Raw genomic sequence first — 21,540 nt, forward strand, 5'->3', positions numbered from 1 at the left:
CTTTAAATAATCCAGAGGAAATAAGGGCCTAAACTAAGTTGGCTAGGTGTGGATGTAGGGAAGGAAATCCATTCAAGCAATTCAGAGGTAGAATCAAGATGATTGATTTGTGGGAGCTAATGAAAAGAGAAGATTCCAGAATGACTCTGAGATTGTCACGTGGGTTAGTGAAAGGATACTGGCTCCCTGATAGCAGCCCCCTTAACAGAAACAGGAAGTATGGACAAGTTGTGAGTTTAGAGAGGAAGATAATAATTTCCTTTTGGACATACTGAGTTTGAAATGCCTATGTAGTTATGTCCAACAAGTAATTGATTATTTGGGCTTAGAGTTCAGGAGAAAAGTTAGAGATGACCATATGGATAATGATCAAACTTATGGGCGTTGATAACATCAGAAGAGGACCCTACAGCAGAACTCTTGGCAGGGATTACTCACATTTTAGGGCAGATTAATGATAATTCAGCAAAGGAACTGAGAAAAAATAGTCAGAGAGCAGTGTCACAAAAGCTGAAGGATGTGAGGAGGTGGTAGATAGCAGTATCAAAAGTTTTTAAGAGATCAAGAAGGATGAAGACTTGGGGAAAGCCATTAGATAGGTCAATTAAAAGATTTTTTATTATTTTTGAGAGAATAGTTTCATTTGAATGAGAGAGGTAAAAGCTATATTGCAATGGTAACATTATCTGTTCTACTTATTTAGCATCAAGAGGAGTGAGTTTTTAGAACATCTCTATCTCTGATGACTTTAACTCTGATCTTGGTTGATCAGAGGCAATTTGATCATAAAAGCCCTTGAAATCCAAACTTTATCAGCACATATTTCCCCTGTAAACATGACATTGGCCTTAGAGAAAAAGCCATTTATATTATTGTTCTATCATTCTAAGAGGTGGAACTGTCCCTTTTTCATGGAGAGTGTTAGCTCTCCGGGGGACTGAATGAGCGCCTGCCAAATGCTTTCAGACTTTTAGTCTTTGTAGTGGCTTTATTTAATGACAAATTTTCTGAATTCCCAGAAAGCCACCAAGCATATCAGTTCTCCTGTGTAAGACTAGAACATGCCAAAAACCAGACTGAAATAATTTTTAGATGATTATTTCCAATTTTTACTGCCACTATTTTTCTCTTTGGCAAAAAGAATCAATATTTGACAACATGTGGTCAGCATTCATTTAGTATGTTTCCTCCTGCCCTGCCCTTCCCATTTCTTTCTACCTATTTTTAATGCCTTTTTTTTTTTTTTTTTTTTTTTTTTTTTTTTTTTTGGTCATTAGCACTCATCTGACTTGGAAATCTCTTAGATCAGTGATTCCCAAAGTGAGCGCCACTGCCCCCCTGGTGGGTGCTGCAGGGATCCAGGGGGCGGCTATGGCCACAGGTGCATTTATCTTTCCTATTAATTGCTATTAAAATTTAAAAAAAAAATTAATTTCCAGGGGGCTAAGTAATATTTTTTCTGGAAAGGGGGCGGTAGGCCAAAAAAATTTTTAGATCTTTATTCATTCATTAGATCTTCTTTAGTTATTTCCTATTTCTTGCCACAGCTAGGGTAGGACTATCCTCCAGAAGGCAGATTTACTTATACTGTATACCTTTTAGGGATAATTTACATTTTGGGGTGGGGTGGGAGGCAGGGGAGAGGATGGGATTAGCATTGGATTAATTCCCTGGATTCTAATGACTTTTATCTTATGAGATGTGCCTTATTGTTCAGTCACTTCAGTCCTCTTTGTGATCCCATTTGGGGTTTTCATGGCAAAGATACTAGAGCGGTTTGCCATTTTTTACTCCTACTCATTTTATAGGTGAGGAAACTGAGGCAAACAGGGTAAAGCGATTTGCCCAGTGTCACAGAGCTAATAAGTGTCTGAGACCCAGGAATAAATAAGTGTTTGAACCCAGGAAGATGAGTCCTCCTGATCCTGGAGCCAGTTCTCTATCCACTGTACCACCTAGGTGCCCTGAGATGTGCCTCTTGTAACTTACCTGTTATTATTACCTATCTTGTAACTGCTACCTTCTATTTAGGGAAGACTGAAGATTCTTAGTCCTGGCTAACCCATAAAGGCCCATGTATACATTTGAGTGGTGAATAAACAGAAAACATGTACTTTGAATTCACTTTTCTGGTTAGATGCTGCTGTGGGAGTAACTATTAGTTTTTTTGAAAAATAATAATAAATCTTTGGTTTTTTCCAAATTATATGTTGATATAATTTTTATTAATCATTTTCTAACACATTCTCTCCCTCCCATCCCTCCCCCCTCCCCAAGATGACAGGTAATATGATGTGTTATCATCCAATACATATTTCCATGTTTATCATGTTGTGAAATAAGACACACATCACCATACACTAGAGAAATTCTGTGGAGGAAATAAAGTTAAGAATGACATGCTTCAGGCTGCATTCAGACCCCATCAATTTCCTTCTCTGGTGGTAGATAGCTTTTTTCATCATGAATCCCTTGGAGTTGTTCTGGATCCTTGCATTGCTAATAATAGCTAAAATTTTCACAGCTGATCATTGTACTTTATTGCTGTTTTTATGTACAGTGTTCTCCTGGTTCTGCTCACTTCACTTTGCATTAATTCATATAAGCCTTTCCAGATTTTTTGTGATCATCTTGTTGTGTTTACATTTCTTTTGGCACAATAGTATTCCATAACAAGCATATACCACAACTTGTTCAGCCATTTCCCCAGTAGATGGACATCCCCTCGGTTTCCAGTTCTTTGCCACCACAAAAAGAGCTGCTATAAATACTTTTGCATAAGTAGGTTCTTTCCCCTCTCTTTGATTTCTTTGGGATACAGACTCAGTAATAGTGTTGCTAGGTCAGACTCTTAGCTCTTCACATATAAACAGCTATCTCAATATATGTGGATGCAGAGAGACATTACCCCAGTTCTGCCTCAAAAGATATGAGGCAAAGAAGCTTGCCAAATTCTTTTCTATAATCTTATCTGGATCAGAAATTTTCCTTTATAATCTTAAATAAGGAAAATAATGGAATTTGGTAAATCTGTATTACATAATGAGGTCTTTGGGAATGTAATTATATGAGACATGGATTGGTATGATTATTGTTGGGACCTGAGCCCTTGGGATATTTCTTTCTTCTTGTTTTACCCATACTTCCCTAAAAGAAGAGTCATCTCTGTATGATGACCCTGCCCTAATTCCAGAATCATTAGGACTCTTGAGCCAGGCTAGTCAGCCATCTAGAAATGATGTCCTTATCTCCTTTTTCTAACATTAGGGTTAGTTAATAACAGTCCTGTTATTATGGCAGTATGGATCTCAGTTCTCCTCCCCAGCTCTAACCTCTATGTTTGGCTCTATGTATACTCTTCTGCTCTCCCACCTGCCTTCTTCTGCATTTCTAAAATAAAATAGCTGAGTCTGGTTCAAGAGGAGAAGGTAGATGGCCAGAAGAAAGGTCCTGGCATAATTTTCCTTCCCTTGGCTCAAGGCATTTGCTTCTTTATATTTCTCTGCTTTACTTCTGGTAGAGAAAGAGTTGAATGGGTAGAAGGAGCAGAGAGAAATGTCAAGAAACTTTGACTTAAAAGTAATAATGAAAAATGTCTGAGAAAAAACAAAATGGCCTTATTTAATAGTACATACAAATGACATGATATGCAAATATGGTTTTGGTACTTCTGCCTGTCTTTATTTGATGTGGCCTTCAAGAATATGAAAGCGAAGGCTTCATTCAGTGTCGACTACTCTTGCTTTTGGCCTTGTCTCATTGGCTGAGAGAGAAAAGTAAGGAATCTGAGAGGAAGTCCCTATACAGAAGAGGGCATCATTTACCCAATTTTTGTCTTCTACTCTGTCCCTAGTCAAACCTGGCAATGTGAGAAACATCATTCAGCATTTTGAGAACAACCAGCAATATGACTCCCCTGAGCCTGGAATGCAGCGACTCTCAACAGGAAGCTTCCCTGAGGATCTGCTGGAGAGTGAAAGGTAGTAAGTGGCTAGAGGGGCAGGCTTATTGCCTTACTGGACCAAGGATGGGGAGGACCAAGGACTAGTTAAAGCATTTTCACTTGTGACTTTGTTCCTTTACCTCAATTTCCCCTTTAGAGAAAGAAATGAATCAATATTTGGTTTGGGTTTATGTGTAATGAAGTGAAAGGGAAGAAAGAATGTTAATAGTCTTCTAACCCCTGGAGCAACGGTTGGCAACCTTTTTGGCTGTGAGAGCCATAAACGCCTGTGGAAGGAGGAGGATGGAGGCCAAAGGCACGGAATATGGGGCAGGGGCTGAAGGGCCCCCTGGGGCACATCCCGGGGCTCTGCTGGGACTGGCCAGTTGGGAGATGGAGCCAGATATGGCTCGAGAGTTGCCGACCCCTGCCCTGGAGGATCCTCTCTAACATCCCCATGAAGTAGTTACACAGCCTGTATATAAATATTTACAGTGATGGGAGCTCATTGCTTTATAAGCAAGGTTATTCTCCTGAATCGCTGCTTTTATCATGAAGTTCTTCCTTTATATAGAGCTGAAATTTGCCTTTTGGAAACTTTTCCATTGATTCTAGTTCTGCTTACTGAGCACAGAGAGTGATTCTAAATCCTTTTCCACATGATACCCTTTCAGATCATAAATAAAATTGTGATCATAGAATTTTAGAACTTGAAGGGACTTTGGAGATCAACTATTCCAGCTTTTTCATTGTACAGAAGAAGAAACTGAGGCTTAGAAAGCAAAGTAACTTGACTACAGTCACAAATGGGCAAGTCAAAACCCCAAATATCCTGACCCCCAGTGCTGTGGGCTTTACTTCTCTGTAGTTCACTACATTGCCTCTTCTTCAGATTCAGCATCCTTAAAACATTCCTCATAGAAAGCTTTAGTGGGCTCAGGGTCAGATTGGAAAAATAATCCTCTGACACGTGACTAGATGACATAAGTAGACACAGAGTAGTAGTGTTGTAGATAACTAGGCTAAGCTGAACTCATAGAGGAAAGGAAGCCTAGGCTGGGACTTGAAGAATGAGCAAGGGATTCTTCAGGAAAACAGTGAGGAAGAAGCAGTAGAGGTAGGTTAAAATCAGATTGGAAGTCCTTAAATGCCAGGTTTGGAATTTTATCTTCTAGGCATTGGGGTGCCATTGAGTAGTACAGTAACACAATGAAAACAGTGTTTTAAGAGAATTAATTTGGAGCTATATGGCCCCAAAGGTGAATTTGGAGGATAGACCGAAGGCAGGGAATTCAGTTGGCAGACCATTGCAGTAGTAATCCTAGTGGAAAGAGATAAAATCTTGAACATTGTAGCAGTGGGAATTAGTAAAGGGGGACAGAATAAGTAAACGGGGATAGATATGAGAGATAACAAAGGCATCACAAAATCATAGTGTTAGAGCTAGAATAGTTTTTAGATCATTTTTTTCAATTTCTTCATTTAAAAAACCAAAGGTTAAAAGAGGTTGACTTGTCTGAAGTCAAACAGTAAGTCAGTGGCAGAGTTAAGTCTAGAATTCAGGTTTCCTAATCTACAGCCTAGTGTTTTTCCACTATGTCTTACACTGGACTAAAAGTTCAGGATACAGAAATGTCTTAGACACACTTCAAGAACTTAGAACATAATAAATACTTTGATACTCTAGTAGTTCTTTAACCTTATCAGTGTGGCTACTCCCTCCCATGTGCAAATCATTACCCATGATGACATCTCATCCTGTTTGACTCTTGTCTTTATTCTCACTCAGTCTCTTTATGAAAAGAACCCTACATGCTAAGATCTTTGCTCTTTTTTCTTTTTTTTTTTTTCCTCTAAGCCTTTTATACTTAAGTGACTACTAATGCAGCACCTTGGCTATATATCTGTTATTATTCTTTGTTCCTTCAAGAAGGCAATCCCTGATATTTCATCTCTTGGATAATTCTTTGTGCCTCTTCTCAGGGTCATTGACATCTTCCTTCTGATATCCAGTAGTATATCTCTTCTTCCTCCTTTGAGTCACCTGCAATTTTGATTCTCTCAGGACTGAAGTGTTATTTGACCCATGACCATTGAACATCACTAGAAGAATAGTGTGTTAAAAAATGGGTGTTTGTTTCAAGAGCAGTTTAGGATCATTAAAAGTGTAGTGTAGTGTAGTTTTCCAGATACAATTGAGCCTGTTTTTGTATTCCTATTTGTCTTAAGTGTCTGCCCAAGATATATGTCCAGATGGACTAGAACGTGGACACTTAGCAAATTGCCTATCATAGTTTAGACAATAAATATTTTTCATCCATTTGGTTTTTCCTGTGTGAATTAATAGGTTGAATTCATTTGAGTAGTTGTGGATTACATTAAGAATTTTTATAATATTCTGAGACTGGATATAAGAAACATCAGGATAGTTGTAGTATAAGATAGTATATGATAAGTCTTTGGTCTTTGAAGAAAAAGAGGATCAAGAACAATTTGGATAATTTCTTCACTTGTTTTCCTTGTGGCTCCTTATGCTAAGGAAGGAACAGATGAGGAATCTCTGGCTCAGGCTGCTAGAAGGAATTGTATACTCTTAGAGTCCAGCTGGGTCTCTGATGAGTTTGGGAGAATTTGGGGTATGGTGGGGTCTCTTGAACACAGAGGAAGAAGTTCTAGTATCTTATAATCTATTGAGTATTGGAAACTTGGCAGTTGGTTGCTTGGTAAACCTGGAAAATAATAGTACTTTTGACAGAAACAGAGAAGTCAATAAAGGAGCTGATGATTTCTGTTTTGGACATGTTAATTTTAAAACGTCATCTTAACCATGTGCAATAGGCATTTTGGGAACCAGGACTATTGGAATTTGTCTGAGAGGGGCTGAGATCTCCAAGAAGAGAGCTTAAAAGCAGAGGAGAAGACTGAACCTTGTCATGCACATAAATTTAAGGGGCATGGGAAGTGGAAGAACCAGAGGAATAGTCAAGGAGATAGGATCTAGGATAGTATAGAATGAATGGTAAGGGAGGAAATAATTTTAAAGATAGTCAACAATGTCAAAATGAGTCAACAATGAAGAGAAAAGACCACTGGATTTGTGATTTGGAAGTTATTTGGTTAACTTCTAGAAAATACTCTCAGTACAGTGGTGTAGGTGAAAACTAGCTAGATATAAGCTGTTAATGGAGACATTAGGTTTCTCATAGAGACATGTAGCGCACATTTCAAAGTGAAAGGTATGCTTACGGTTCTGAACTATTCTAAAAGGTACAACCTTAAAGGTCCTTAGGAGAGGGGCAGCTAGATAGCACAGTGGATAGAGCACCAGGCCTAGAGGCAGGAGAACCTGGATTTAAATCTGGCCTCAGACATTTCCTAGTTGTGTGACCCTGGACAGGTCACTTAATCTTAATTACCTAGCCCTTACTACTCTTCTGACTTGGTATCAGTATTTAGTATCAGTTCTAAGGCAGGAGGTAAGGATTTTTATTTTAAGTGCTTAGAAGTTAGATGGATTTCTGGTGTGAATGACTGTGTTTATCCTGAATAATTAAAACAACTGACTTTTGAAAGCTACTCCTATGTCTTTGACCCTGACACCAACAGTTTGTTCCTAGTGCTGAAGCAATTGATTCTTGGGTATTTATGTGAAATGTCTTGAAACTAGGTTAAGTCTGGGTCAGATTTCTCTGGTCTGGATGGGTAGGTTACCCTCCCTAACCCTACAGTGGTTCACACTGGTTAATAAAGACAGTATCTCAAGGACCATCTAGCATCTGGCTCATGGCAGTGTAATATGCTCTGATGGTCCAGGTGCCCTCTAGCTCAAATTTTGAGAGGTATCTAGATATTCATTTGGCCTAGGGTAGAACATGGAGTACAAATTGTTATCAGTAATGACAGCAGCAGACATTAGACAGTGTATAACTGCATAGGAGGAGCTGGGGACCTTGGGCAGGTAAGGGTCAGAAATGCCATCTGTTCTGGGGTCTTGATACAACAGAACACCAAGAAGAGCCACACCAAGTCCTCAATTTCTCATCAATGCTCCCCACCCCAGAGAACCAAGGTTCCCTGACTATTTTGAGATGCTTTACTTAGGAGATGGAAAAAAATAAGTAGGTGCCTAGAAGGGAACTGGCCAGAAGAGAGGAAGTGTAATATTGTGATAACTGGATTATGGACAAGCCACTGACCCTCTCTAAGCCTCAGTTTCCCTATCTATAAAATGGGGATAATAATTCTTATAGGACCTAACTCCTAGCACCATTATGAGACCCAAAGGTGATAATGTATATAAAGAAATTTTCAAGCTTTGAAGTAATTTACAAATGTCAGTTATAGTGGAAGAGAGCACTGGACATAATGAGAAACAAAGGTATGGGCAGGGTGGGGGCAATAGTTTTGTTAAGATACAAGAAAGAAGGAAAGTTAGAAAGCAGTGAGAACTTCCTGACAGGCAATGGCAGAAAGCCCTGGAATAGGCAAGTGAAGAAGATGGTTGCATTTTCTTCTCGGGAGATCTTGGAAAAAGGAGGGTCCCTCTGCAGCTTGCTCCAGAAGAGGGGACTATCCTGTACAGAGGCAGAGGGATGAATAGAAAGACCACAGATAACCCTAGGTGAGGAGAATGGTGGTATTGGGTCATCTTGTCCTTGATTAGGGACTCTGCTATCTATACCTTCCTATGATGGGGGTTTTGGGGTCTTAGCCTACCCCTTTAATCCTTCAGGGTGAAGGACTCAAAAGCACACTGAAGGTCTGAACTTGTCTTTCATCTCTAGGATTTGCTTTAGAATCTTTGCTAGGTCTTAGAGAAGAGTAGATCCTTGATTAGGGCTTCAGTGGGCAAAGGAAGGGAAAGAAGTCTTTTGTGCAGACAAAGAGAAGGACATGATGACCTTTGGCATTCCAGAGTGTCTGCTCCTTTGGGACTAGGTGGACTATGCAGAGAAGGTGGAGGGATTGTCTTCTGACTTCTGAGGGATGGTGGGTAGGGAAGGAGAGGGCTGGATCTTGGAAAATGCAGACGATAGAAATGTCCAGCTTTTAGGCTGAACTCTCCTCATCTCTTCACTCAGTTCACGTTCAGAAATACGCCTGGGCCGCTCGGAAAGCCTGAAAGGACGAGAGGAGATGAAGAAGTCTCGGAAGGCAGAGAATGTGCCACGTTCTCGAAGTGATGTGGATATGGATGCTGCTGCTGAGGCTACTAGGCTCCACCAGTCAGCCTCATCCTCAGCTTCCAGCCTTTCTACCAGGTGGGTAGAATTGAGAGGGGTTGGAAAAGCACTTTTAAGGCAGTCATCCTAACAATTGCCTGGTGCTTTGAGTGGATGCTTATAACCCTATTACATCCCTAGGTCTCTGGAGAATCCAACCCCTCCTTTCACCCCCAAAATGGGCCGTAGGTGAGTAATTCAACATCCTTTGTTCTCCAACCCTAGCCTCTTGCCCTCTAATGAGTCTTTTTTTGCACAGAAGTAGTTGGAAAATATGGTCCCTTTCTCCACAAAAACAAACTGAATCCTTCACCACTAACCCTTCATCATTTGCAGGAGCATTGAATCCCCTAGCCTCGGGTACTGTACTGATGCCCTTCTCCCCCACCTCCTGGAGGATGACCTAGGTCAATTGTCTGACCTGGAACCTGAGCCTGATACCCAGAATTGGCAGCACACAGTGGGAAAGGATGTGGTAGCTGGGCTGTCACAGAGGGAGATTGATCGACAGGAAGTTATCAATGGTGAGGACTTCTGCTCTGCCCCTTGACTTCCATCCTAGGTCCATCCTTATTCTTCACTCAGGGCAAGAATCCTTGAAGAAAAGTCTGTTGGTTATCTCTGGAGGTTGGGGGTCCATACAGCACCAGAAGGAGGCAGTGAAGTGTAGTGGGAAATGCCCCGAACAAGGAGTCAGAAGAACTGAATCTCATTCTTAGTTAGGTGACTATGTGACAAATCACTTCCTCTCTCTGGGGCTTAGTTTCCTCATTTATAAAAGGAAGTTGGACCAGTATAAAAATTTGTGAATCAAAAATGTAGAAGGTCAGGCCTTTCAGTAAGGAAAAGAGTTGGGATTGGGAACTAGAACTCTTCCAAAAGTAGGGGGAATTAGAACAAGGAGTTGTGATTCCAGAGCCAGAGGTGACTTCTGCTCTCTTCTGGTACAGAACTATTTGTGACAGAGGCATCCCATCTTCGGACTCTGCGAGTCCTGGACTTGATTTTCTACCAACGCATGAAGAAGGAGAACTTGATGCCAAGGGAGGAGCTGGCCCGCCTCTTCCCTAACTTGCCAGAACTTATTGAAATCCACAGTAAGCAGCCCCACCCACTCCTGAGGCTCCTGCCCTTTGGTAACTCCCAAGTTCCTTAGCTCCACAGAACCAGCCCTTTGTGCTTTCCTTTAAGGCACCTCTGACCTTGTTCACGAACCTTTCATTCACCAAACCAGGCTCTTCTGTTTCATTCTCCATATTTCAAATCTCTTACTTTTGACTACTTCTCCCAAGTTTCCCTCCTCGTTGGCATGTGGAACCTGGCAATGAAAGCCGGGCCTTGTGTGTGCCTGTGTTTTCTCTCCCTTACTCCCTAGATTCTTGGTGTGAGGCCATGAAGAAGCTCCGGGAGGAGGGCCCTGTCATCAAAGAGATCAGTGACCTGATGTTGGCCAGGGTATGACCCAGTATCCCTTTCAGAAGGTCTGATGGGGGGTGGGAAGCACTGTCAGGAAACCAAGAGAAAAGTGAGGGCCCAGTTGATGCATGGGAGGAAAAAAGTCTCATGTGTGAACAGATGGCAGGACTAGCTGAATCCCCTTTTTGCCCCCTTTAGTTTGATGGTGCAGCCCGTGAGGAGCTCCAGCAGGTAGCAGCACAGTTCTGTTCCTATCAATCAATTGCGCTGGAACTGATCAAGACCAAACAGCGTAAGGAGAGCCGCTTCCAACTCTTCATGCAGGTAATGCCTCGTGTCCACTCTTCTGCTTGCTATCTCCTTCCCTCTCTCTTGTCCCCAAGCCATTCCCCTAAGACTCTTGGCTCCCCTCACCAGGAATTAGAAACCAAATATCTGAGTTCCATCACTCACACTGTTGTCTGATATTGTCTCTGCCTTGATGATATTCCATTTCTCCTTCCTTTCACCCCACTGTGACATCAACCCCTCTTTCTCATTCTTCCTATCTCTAGGAGGCTGAGAGCAACCCCCAGTGCCGACGCCTCCAGCTCAAGGACCTGATCGTCTCAGAGATGCAGCGTCTTACCAAGTATCCGCTGCTGCTAGAGAACATCATCAAATACACAGATGGTAGGAATGTGGAGTCGGGGAGGTGGGAGGTACAGCAGGTCTGGTATTGTGGGAAGAATACTTACTTCAGGGCAAGAGACTTGTGGAGGGAATTCCCCACTCCACTTTTCTTTGAAAGACCATTTTATTGATATCTTTGGGGCTTTAGATAACTAAATTTCCCCCTCTGTCCTTCCCTCTTCCAAAGACCCATTCTATATAACAAAGAATATATTTTTTAAAGAAAAAAGAGAAAAAGCCATCAACCTAATCCATACATCAAAAAGCTCTGAAAACTTTCAGTGTTCCATACCTGTGAACCTTCCACTTCAGTAAGCACTGGATAGAGCTGTCTTCTCTTATCTCTTTTTCAGGATCATGCTTGTCCTTTGTAATTTTCCAACATTCACTTTTGATTGTTTTTGGTACATTGTTATAGTCATTATATAAGCTGCATTCTTGTCTCTGATTACTTCACTCTATCACTTCATGTAAGTCTCTCCATACTTCTTTGTATCCGTCATATTTGCTATTTCTTTCAGCATGTAACATGCCATTATATTCATGTACACAATTTGTCTACCCATTCCCCAATTGATGGGCATCTACTTTGCTTCTGGTTTTGGTTTATGGAACACAAAGAGTGCTCTATAAATATTTTGGTGTGTATGGGGACCTTTCTCTTTATCAGTGACCTCCTTGGAGCAGATACCTAGGAATAAAATCTTTGAGGGAAAAGATAGGAACATCTTAGTCACTTGACTTGCATAATTCGAAATTGCTTTCCCAAATGTTTTTTACTAATCACCTTTCTGGGCATGTTTTTGTGCTATTTTTTAAATCTATAAAACCAGGGTATTATGAGGACAAACTGAGATTAGGAAAGTGAAAGTTATCAGTTAAGAAAATGGAGACAAATGTAGGCTCAAGCTGGGGGAGAAGGGGGTGTTAGTCCCACTGCTATCCCTAGAACCTTGTTCTCCATTAAGCATCATATACCCACTCTGCATCTGGGGCATTAGACTTAGGAACATGGATGCTATTTATAAACTATATCAAATTGCTTGCCGTCTTTGGAAGTGGGGGGAGGGGAAGGAGTGTTAGAACTAAATTTTTTTTTTTTAAAGAATATGAAAATTTGTTTCTTCATGTAATATTGAGAGGGGGAAAATGAGCATAGGTGCTAGAAACCCTGTCTTACTTGGCCATATTTTTCCAGATGCAGGAGAGTTCAAGATACTAGGAGGAAGTTAGAAAGCAGTCCCTGCCCTACTCTGGTCACCACCCCACCCAACTGCCTTTAATGTCCTGCTTCATTGCGTAGATCTTTTCCTTTTTTTCCCAGACCTTTCCTTTTTCTCATCAATATCCTCTCATTTCTACTTTGTATCTCCGTTCCTGTCCCTCTTCAGTCTTCAACAGTAAATTTGGATTTTTTTTTTTTTAAAAGGCAAAAGAGCAGTAAAGACCAGGCCATTGGAGTTAAGTGATTTGCTTTGGGTCACATGGCTGAGGCCATATTTGAACTCAAGATCTGTTGTCTCTAGGCCTGGCTCTCTATCCACTGAGCCACCTAACTAGAATTGGATTTTTTATTTGGATCTTATTTAGGCACGATTTTCAAGGACCCTAGACAATGACCTGAACCTTCATTTGAGGAATTTGGGAGCAGAGATGACATAGATTTGATGGAAAGTACCAAATCCAAAGAAATAGAAAGCTAGATCTACGTTCAGGAAAACAAGTAGCCAAATAATATTTGACTCTGTTCAGTTGTCACTGGAAGGAGAAGGGAACTAGTGAACCTATGATGTTCTAGGCACTATACTAATCTCTTTCTGGAAACATCTCATTTGATCCCCATAACCACCTGGGTAGGTACTTTTATTATCCTCATTATATAGTTGAGGAAACAGAAGCAGACCAGTTAAGTGACTTGCCCAAGATCACATAAGTAGTAACTATCTGAAGCCAAATTTGAACTTAGGTCTTCCTGACTCCAGGCCCCAGCTCTATCCACTGCGCCACCAGCTGCCTCTGGAAAATGGTCTATAATATTTTACCTTCCCCCTATGTCAACAGGTGGTAGTTCAGAGTATCAGAAACTGTGTCGAGCCCGAGACCAGTGCCGGGAGATTCTTAAGTATGTGAATGAAGTGGTGAAACAGACAGAGAACCGACAACGGTTAGAGAGCTATCAGAAACGCCTGGACACCACCTCCCTGGAGAGGGCCAGTAATCCTCTGGCAGCAGAGTTCAAGGTACTAGGAGGAAGGTAGAAGCAGCCCCTTGCCCTACCCTGATCACCACTTCTGAAAAGAGCTCTGCCCAGGACATTAAGGGGAGATCTCCAGTTAGGAAGATCTGCGGCCACTCACATAGTCTGTAAAAGAACATAGGACCCAGGTGCCTCCACCAGCATTGTAGGTATTAGCTGGGGGATGAGGAAGGACTAGACTAAGGAAAGCAGTCCAGGAAAGTTTTCTATAGTTTGGGGGTAGAGTGGGAATAGTGCTTAAGGGAACAGGAAAAAGGAAGATGCTCTTGGGGAGGGATGAGGGACCTGGCAGCAGGCAGTGGTAAACAGTTGGAAGGAGAGTATGAAGTAAGAATAAGATGGGATGGCCCTAGCCAGGGTATCATTGGTCTTTTCTCTGCCCTTTCCCTTCCAACAGAGCCTGGACCTCACAACAAGGAGAATGATTCATGAAGGACCTCTGGCATGGAGGATAAGCAAAGACAAGACAGTGGGTATGAATTGAATGGCCTGGTGTCAAGTGGAAATATATAGGAAGTATGGGATAGAGCAGCCAATTTATCTGACTCCTCCAGCACCCCTGGATATAGGGTGTTTTGATCAAAGCTGGGAAAAGGGTTGGAATAGTGGGGTGTCAACAAGTGGGGTGTCAACAAGGCAGCATTTGGAACTCCTAGGGCCAAACTAGAAGTGGCTCACTAGGCAGTCAGAGTTTGGGCCTTTTGTAGGAAGGATTCAGACTGAGGCTGAGGTAAATGGAGATGTTTTTCCCATAGGACACCCAGGAACATCAATCAAATGAAACCTATTGTTATAATTAAAAATAATAGAGACCGAGAGTAAAAGGAGAAGTAATATTTTAATTAGGGCCATCTTGGTAAAATAAAGAAATGGCCATGCGCCTGCTAAAATCTATTTCAAATCCCCCAGCATTAGTCATTACCTTCTCTTACCTCTCCTGCGTAAACCAAGAGAGAGGAAGTCTCAAGCCCGACCGCCCAATTTAAGCTATGCTTTTCCTTGCTACACATCATCACGTCAAAACAGGAAACCTGTTGAATCATGGAAAATGTAGTTTCCAAGTCCCCTAAACATCCACAGGAAGTTTGTCGTATATCTGAGCCCCAAATACCTCTCAATGGAACCCCCCCAAATTCCAAATAACACACTATGTGGATAAGTGCTTTGTAAACCTTAAGATATACACATAGATTGATAGATATATAGATGATAGATGGACAGGTGGAGATACACATATGTACATACATAATACATACAGGATAGATGTGTACATAAATGCATAGATAGAGCCTAAGTAAGTATAGACATTAATCTCTCTGCTTCAAGAGCTCCATGTCTGAGTTATCCTGTCCTCCCTGCCTGGGAGAAGGTAATTTTATTATGTGTGTTTTGAACCTCCCCCAGATCTTCACGTGCTGCTCCTGGAGGACCTGCTGGTGTTACTACAGAAGCAGGATGAGAAGCTGCTCCTCAAATGTCACAGCAAGACCTCCCTGGGCTCCTCGGACAATAAACAGACTTTTAGCCCTGTGCTAAAGCTCAATGCTGTGCTCATCCGATCAGTGGCCACAGGTACTCTCTTCAGTGCAGATAGCCCAGCCTCACTTAGAAATAGAGTCTGTTAATTCCTGTGGAATGATCCCTATAGACCACATACTGACTTAGTCTTAAAAGGTAGTGTTATCTATACTTTATTTTTATTTCAGTTCGTTTTAATGTTGTTCAGACCCTGTTGGGAGTGTTATAGGGTACATGTCCCCTTGAGCTAGGATATTTTAGATCATCACCATTAACAAGCACTGCTGAGATCACATGAGAACTCTTGGCTCTATTTAAACATCAGCTGTGGTGACACACACAGATACAAGGTAAAAGGCTGGAGCAGAATTTATCATGCATCATCTAAAGTTAAAAAACAGGAGTAGCAATCATGATACCAGACAAAGCCAAAGTAGAAATTGATCTGATTAAAAGAGATAAGGAAGGAAATTATGTTTTATTAAAAGATACTATAAACAATGAAGTAATATAATTACTAAACACTTATGTACCAAAGGTATAGCATCTAGATTTCTAAAGGAAAAATTAAAGGAGCTCGGGAAGAAATAGATAGCAAGACCATACTGGGGGGGGACTCTCAACCTTCCGCTTTCAGAACTAGATAAATCAAACCAAAAAATAGATAAGAAAGAAGTAAGGGAAGTAAATGAAATGCTAGAAAAATTAGAGTTAATAGATATCTGGAGAAAACTGAACAGGGATAAAAAGGAATATACCTTCTCAGCAGTACATGGTACATATACAGAGATTGACCATGTACTAGTGTAAGGGGCAAAGTTGTGGTTGGACTGAATAATTAAGAGTTTGGTTGCCCGGAATCAAGTGCTTAATTCCAAATGAAAGACTCAAGACAGATTGACTTTATGGTAGTTTATTTACAAATAGAAAGAGTGAGTGAGAGAGAGAGAGAGAGAGAGAGAGAGAGAAGTGCACAGAGACAGAAAAGGAAAGGGCGGGGGGGACAGAGACAGAGAGGTGTACAGAGACAGAAATGGAAAGAGAGAGAGGTGTACAGAGGCAGAGAGAGAGGGAAACAGAGACAAAAAAGTGCACAGAGACTGAAATGGAAAGAGAGAGAGAGAGATGGAAACAGAGACGGAAAAGTGCACAGAGACAGAAATGGAGAGAGAGAGAGAGAAGGAAGGAAGGAAGGAAGGAAGGAAGGAAGGAAGGAAGGAAGGAAGGAAGGAAGGAAGGAAGGAAAAAAGGAAGGAAGGAAGGAAGGAAGGAAGGATGAATGAATGAATGAATGAATGAATGAATGAATGAATGAATGAATGAATGAATATGATCCAAACCAGGCAGGCCTTCAGAGGCCCCAGAAAGGGGGTCACAGAGCTTCTAGCTACGAGGCTTCCTCCAAGATGAGGAGCCTCTCTGAAGGCTAGTAACTCCAGAAAAGCAGTACTTGGGGGAAAATATATATCTCTGAGTGCTTATACCAACAAAATCAAGAGGGAAGAGATCAATGAATTGGGCTTGCAACTTAAAAAATTAGAAAAAAGAACAAATTAAAAATCCCAGATAAAAACTAAATTGGAAATCCTAAAAATTGAAAGTAAAAAAACTATTGAACTAATAAAAAAGACTAGGAGCTGGTATTTTAAAAAAACAAAATAGATAAAGTACTGGTTAATCAGCTGTGGCTCATTCAATCTTGCTGTGCTCCCCTTCTCCATCTTAGGAGGCCTTTTTGAACAGAGCCCTACTGTCTTAGGGGAGCTACGGAGAGAGAAGATAGGCAGATGGAGACCCCTCATGTCTCCCCCCCTCCCCAATCACAACCCCTCTGTCTCCTAGGGAAGTCTCTTTATGAGGGCCAGAACAAGCAAATATGCTCCAGCAGCTTTGCTGGGGAGGAGGAACTGACTTAAGTTTGCTGTGTAGAGTCTAGGAAAACTTCCTCTAGGAGGGGAGTTTGGAACAGGCTTGGGAAGGTCTGGAAGACATCCCAGTTGCGCAAAACACAGAGAAAAGAGTCAGTCAGATATATGGGAGTGAAGGCCAGGTAAGCATCCTTAGGTAAAGGGAGATGATGAGGGAAAGGGCTTTTAAAAAGGCTGAGGTTAAGTGCACATGAGATTGATTGCTTGTTCTCTACCTTATTAAAAGTTAACAGCAGGAATGATGGTCCAGTGGCTGAACATCAGTAGGTCAGTTTGGGGCTCTCTTCTAGGTCATTTTCTTGGGTTGACGTCAGTTTAGGACTTCTGAGCTTTTCTCACTATTCAGCCTGATAGCAATGATGCTGACATTTCTTGACTCTCTCCTTCCCTCTCTTATTATACAGACAAAAGGGCCTTCTTCATTATCTGCACCTCTGAGCTGGGCCCCCCCCAGATTTATGAGTTGGTTGCATTGACGTCATTGGATAAAAACATGTGAGAAAGATGGGTTTCACGTTATCCCCCCTCCTTGAGCTTGGGTGTTGTGGATAAGGCATGAGAGGCTGGGAGGAAATCTCTGCTCGGGCTTGCTTAGCCAGCTCTCCAAGAGAGTATGGGGAGCAGAGGGGGCGTTTATTGATACCCAGGAGAAAACTGGCAGCAGTGTCCAATGCTGATCACAGCAGTGTTAAAGGGAAGCCCAGGGAGGAGCCAGATGGCGAGTCCTGAAGTTGATCCTCTAGTTTGACTCAGGAGTAAACTGTAGAGGGAAAAAAAACATCAAGAACTCCAGCCTTAGACTCTCTTCTTTTTTTCTATCATTGTTCTTTTTGCTACACATGTGTAGACCCCCACCTTCTATTTCTTTCCCCACAGTCATCTTAAAGGTATTACTATTTCCAAACTGTTTTGTCTTTTAAAGCTGGCTACTGGAATGCCCCTAGGATCTTGGAAATCACCCCCTAAGGGAATAACAGTAACCAGGGTAAACTACAACTAAGGCCACAGCTGGCTACATACAGTGCTTATGGAGAGAAAGGCCAGGGATGCAAGGTCACAGAGGGCAGGGCTGGGGCTTTACTTTTCTCTTTCCCTATTCTCACTGCTAACATCCCTCCTTTCCTTGAGTATAGGTGGATGGAACTTCTAGAGGGTGCTGTGCAGAATGCCACCAGGAACCCTGGCATTGTGCCAGATCCTGCCCACCTCTCTCAGCCAGCTCCTCAGCAACCATCTCAACACAGCTCTACACCCACAAGGTAATCAGACCTTGCTGAGGACCCCAGCAGCCAAATCCCTAAGGCACAGGGCTGTTGACTTGTAGTTGCTTTGAACCTTGCCTCTGAGAGATTTAGTAGCATCTGAACACATGGAAGATGGATAACCCCAGGAAGAAGTACTAGAAGGAACCACCCTAGGCTCAGGCATATGGGAATAAACTTCCTTATTCTGCCATCTTCGATGGAGAGTGGCTTTAAATCCAGTGGGAGTAGAGGACAAGCAAAAGCTTAGATGTTCTCTGTCCTTTGAGTTTCCATCTAGGTCAACCTATCCAAACGAATACATACATTTGGCCTTCGTTTGCCCCTCATCCCCTCATTCTTAACCCCATGTTGAAGATATGGAAAGTAGGATCCAGGGTTCCCAAGGTGAAATGTTTGTGACATTCTCCCTGCTTAATGGTGAGATGGGATTTCATGGTGGCTAGCACCACTCTCAGCATTTGTCTCACCATAGACTTTTTTCTTTTCTCAGCATGGGATTAAGTGACTCAGAAACATCCCAGGGAAATGGTTGCCAGCCAGAAGTTGAACTACTGCCTAGAGGTTGGTCCAATCTGTCTCCTCTTGAGATCTGCTGTAGGGTAGTGATTAGGGTCATCCAGAAAAATACACAAAAAAAATAATCATCAAGATGATGGGAAAGAGGGGCAGCAGTTGGGTGGCTCAGTGGATTGAGAGCCAGGCCTAGAGATGGGAGGTCCTAGGTTTGAATCTGGCCTCAAACACTTCCTAGCTGTGTGACCCTGGGCAAGTCACTTGACCCCCATTTCCTAGCCCTTACCGATCTTCTGCCTAGAACCAATACATATTATTGATTCCAAGATGGAAGGGAAAAGTTAAAACAACAACAACAACAATAACAACAACAACTACAAAAAAGGTGGTGGGAAAGAGCTGAGGGGAGCAGAGTTTGAAGTGAAGAAAAATAGGGTAGCCTGAGAAGTAGAGGAACATTGTGGAGAACTTTAACTATCTGGAAGAGAGGGGTTTTTTTGTTTTTCATTTTTTGTTTTTTAATCAGAGGAGAGAGACTGGAGATTTTTCAGAAGGGGAGTAATGTGACCAGAGCTGTGTTTCAGGGAAATCAACTTGGCATTGATACGAAGGATAGACCAGGAACAGTGAAATCAATTATGTGACTGATGCAAATAGTCCAGGCAAAGTTGAGCTAAGCACAGTAGTTATTCATGGAAAGAAAAGAACAGATTCAAAATGGAATTGGGCACTGTTGGCTATGAGAATTGAGATGGGGAAGAGGAATCAGTTATAGATAGAGATTACAAATCAGAGATTATAAGGGAAGAATCTTGTAAATGTTTCCAGGAAGTCATGTCAAATGTTTTGCTGGATTGTTTCCCTTTGTAATAAGGGAAGATATAATAAAGAAGGGAGAGGGAGGGAGTAGGAAGTGATATAAAAATGAAAGGAATCAGTTGCTTTGGTTTAGTTTTTCAGAAGGCTTAGATGAGGAAAAGTTAGATTTAGAGAATAGAAAGGAATAAGGTTTTCCTATTGGAGCAGACTGTAATTCAATTTTCCCCATAGGCAAAGGGTACTTAGAAGTGGGGCCAAAGAAGAAAGAGCCTCAAATCCCTACCTGACCATTGACACCACCACTTGGTTGGGAGTAGCCTGGAAGAAAGATCTCAGTGGCCCCCTCAATTCTCAGTTGCTGAGTGAAAGTAAAGGGGAGAAATATGGAGGCTGGAGGCTAAAACAGCACCATAGAGTGGGAAGAACATGAGATTCAGAGTTCAAGGACCTGGGTTCCCGTCTCTACTGTTACTTATAAGCTATGTTACCTTGGACAAGTTATGTTATCTCTAGACTTAAATTGCTTCATTTATAAATGGTGAAGTTGGACTAGATGATTTCTGAAGGCCCCAAGGAAGTTGTTATCGTTGAGGTATGAGTTGATAGAGGATCCAGACTTTGAGATTAAGAGCTATGGGAGAATGTGGACAAAATATTGATTCAAAAGATATAATTAGTAGGATGAGATTTGGGTTTGGAGAGCGTGAAGCTACAAATTCCCTACCTAGGAATTAACCTCAAAAAACCCATGAGAATGTTAGAGCTGAGAGAAGATAAAAGAATTCCTTTTGGTTTCCCCCCTGTCCTTTGGTGTAGTATATTGATCCTCTAGGACAGGGGTCGGCAATGTATGGATCTTGAGCCATATCTGGCTCTTTTAAGGGCCAGATATGGCTCTTTCTGCAGGAGCCATAAAGTCAATTTTTTTTTCGGGCGCTGTTACAGGAGCAGCACTGTGAGCACTGCACGACTCTCACAAAATTACATTTTAAAAAATGTGGCGTTTATGGCTCTCATGGCCAAAACGGTTGCCGACCCCTGCTCTAGGAGATGGGCAACTCCTCCATAGACTCTACTTCACCCTGGCTACTTGATTTTTCATGTTGACATTTATTCCTTGGTTTCTTGGGATGTCTAAATAGGCTTAGGAAATGAAGCTGGTGGAGAAGGGGTCAGGAGATAGGTAAAGAGCATGAATATGCTCCTGTACAAACATACTGCTTTCTTTTCCCCTCTTAATAGTATTCTTCCTTACTCCTGGCAGGTGATGGGGCCCAGCAGTGGGTTAATGGGAAGCATCAAGCATTGTCAGAAGAACCCAAGCAGGAAGGAAGTGAGGAAGAGCTGGTTGCCTCCAAATCCACTTCATCCTTGAGTGGAGGAGGCCTGGGCATCAGAACAAGAGGCACCATCCATCTGCCCCTGCCTGGTCCATTTTTCATGGAGGGATTGGCTGATTCTGCCCTGGAAGATGGTGTGTCAACAAGGGGCCCATGTCCATCTAGTTCCCTTCTAAGCCTCATTTCCTTTGATTCTAGTTGCATGGCAGACCTGAAATAATAGGACCTAGGAACTCTTCTCTCCCCACATATCTCCCAATCCCTTTTTACATGTTTCACCTCTGTCCCAAAAGTTAAATTTTAGATATCGAGGCTAGGGCATGGAAAGGGCTTTCTCATAGTGTAGAGGAGATACTCAAGCAAGGGTTAAGTGAGGTTTAGAGGTTCCTGTAGAGCTATAGGATCATTCTTTCTCAGTTCCCCCTACCTCAGTTCTCAGAGTAGGTTGGGAGGCCTTATGGGGAAATTACTACTGTTCCACGACTCTGTTGGGTCAAGGTCTTTCATCTCCATCTGAGATCTGCTTGTAATGTTATTAATCTGGAAAGGACAATCTTTCCTTACCCTCTAGTTCTACCTGTTGGCCTGCTAGCAAAGAATTTGGATCTTCTAGTTAGGAAAGAGGGATGGAATAAGGGGAGTTTCCC

The 21,540-nt window shown here is 42.0% G+C and overlaps 1 protein-coding gene across 1 annotated transcript in view; it reads left to right on the forward strand.

The window, feature by feature from the left end:
- Nucleotides 1-21,540, forward strand: part of ARHGEF11 (Rho guanine nucleotide exchange factor 11) — a 157,958-nt gene that overhangs the window by 131,657 nt on the left and 4,761 nt on the right. Inside the window, exons 22-36 of the mRNA XM_044674084.1 lie at nt 3,854-3,983; nt 9,025-9,204; nt 9,307-9,354; nt 9,502-9,689; nt 10,116-10,262; nt 10,541-10,620; nt 10,780-10,905; nt 11,136-11,253; nt 13,315-13,493; nt 13,908-13,983; nt 14,915-15,082; nt 17,361-17,451; nt 18,090-18,215; nt 18,712-18,782; nt 20,818-21,027. Of these exons, the coding sequence (XP_044530019.1) occupies nt 3,854-3,983; nt 9,025-9,204; nt 9,307-9,354; nt 9,502-9,689; nt 10,116-10,262; nt 10,541-10,620; nt 10,780-10,905; nt 11,136-11,253; nt 13,315-13,493; nt 13,908-13,983; nt 14,915-15,082; nt 17,361-17,451; nt 18,090-18,215; nt 18,712-18,782; nt 20,818-21,027 (1,938 nt within the window). The remainder of the gene's footprint in view (nt 1-3,853; nt 3,984-9,024; nt 9,205-9,306; nt 9,355-9,501; nt 9,690-10,115; nt 10,263-10,540; nt 10,621-10,779; nt 10,906-11,135; nt 11,254-13,314; nt 13,494-13,907; nt 13,984-14,914; nt 15,083-17,360; nt 17,452-18,089; nt 18,216-18,711; nt 18,783-20,817; nt 21,028-21,540) is intronic.

The sequence above is a fragment of the Gracilinanus agilis genome, chromosome 4 (assembly GCF_016433145.1).
Source record: "Gracilinanus agilis isolate LMUSP501 chromosome 4, AgileGrace, whole genome shotgun sequence".
In the NCBI taxonomy this organism is placed as follows: domain Eukaryota; kingdom Metazoa; phylum Chordata; class Mammalia; order Didelphimorphia; family Didelphidae; genus Gracilinanus; species Gracilinanus agilis.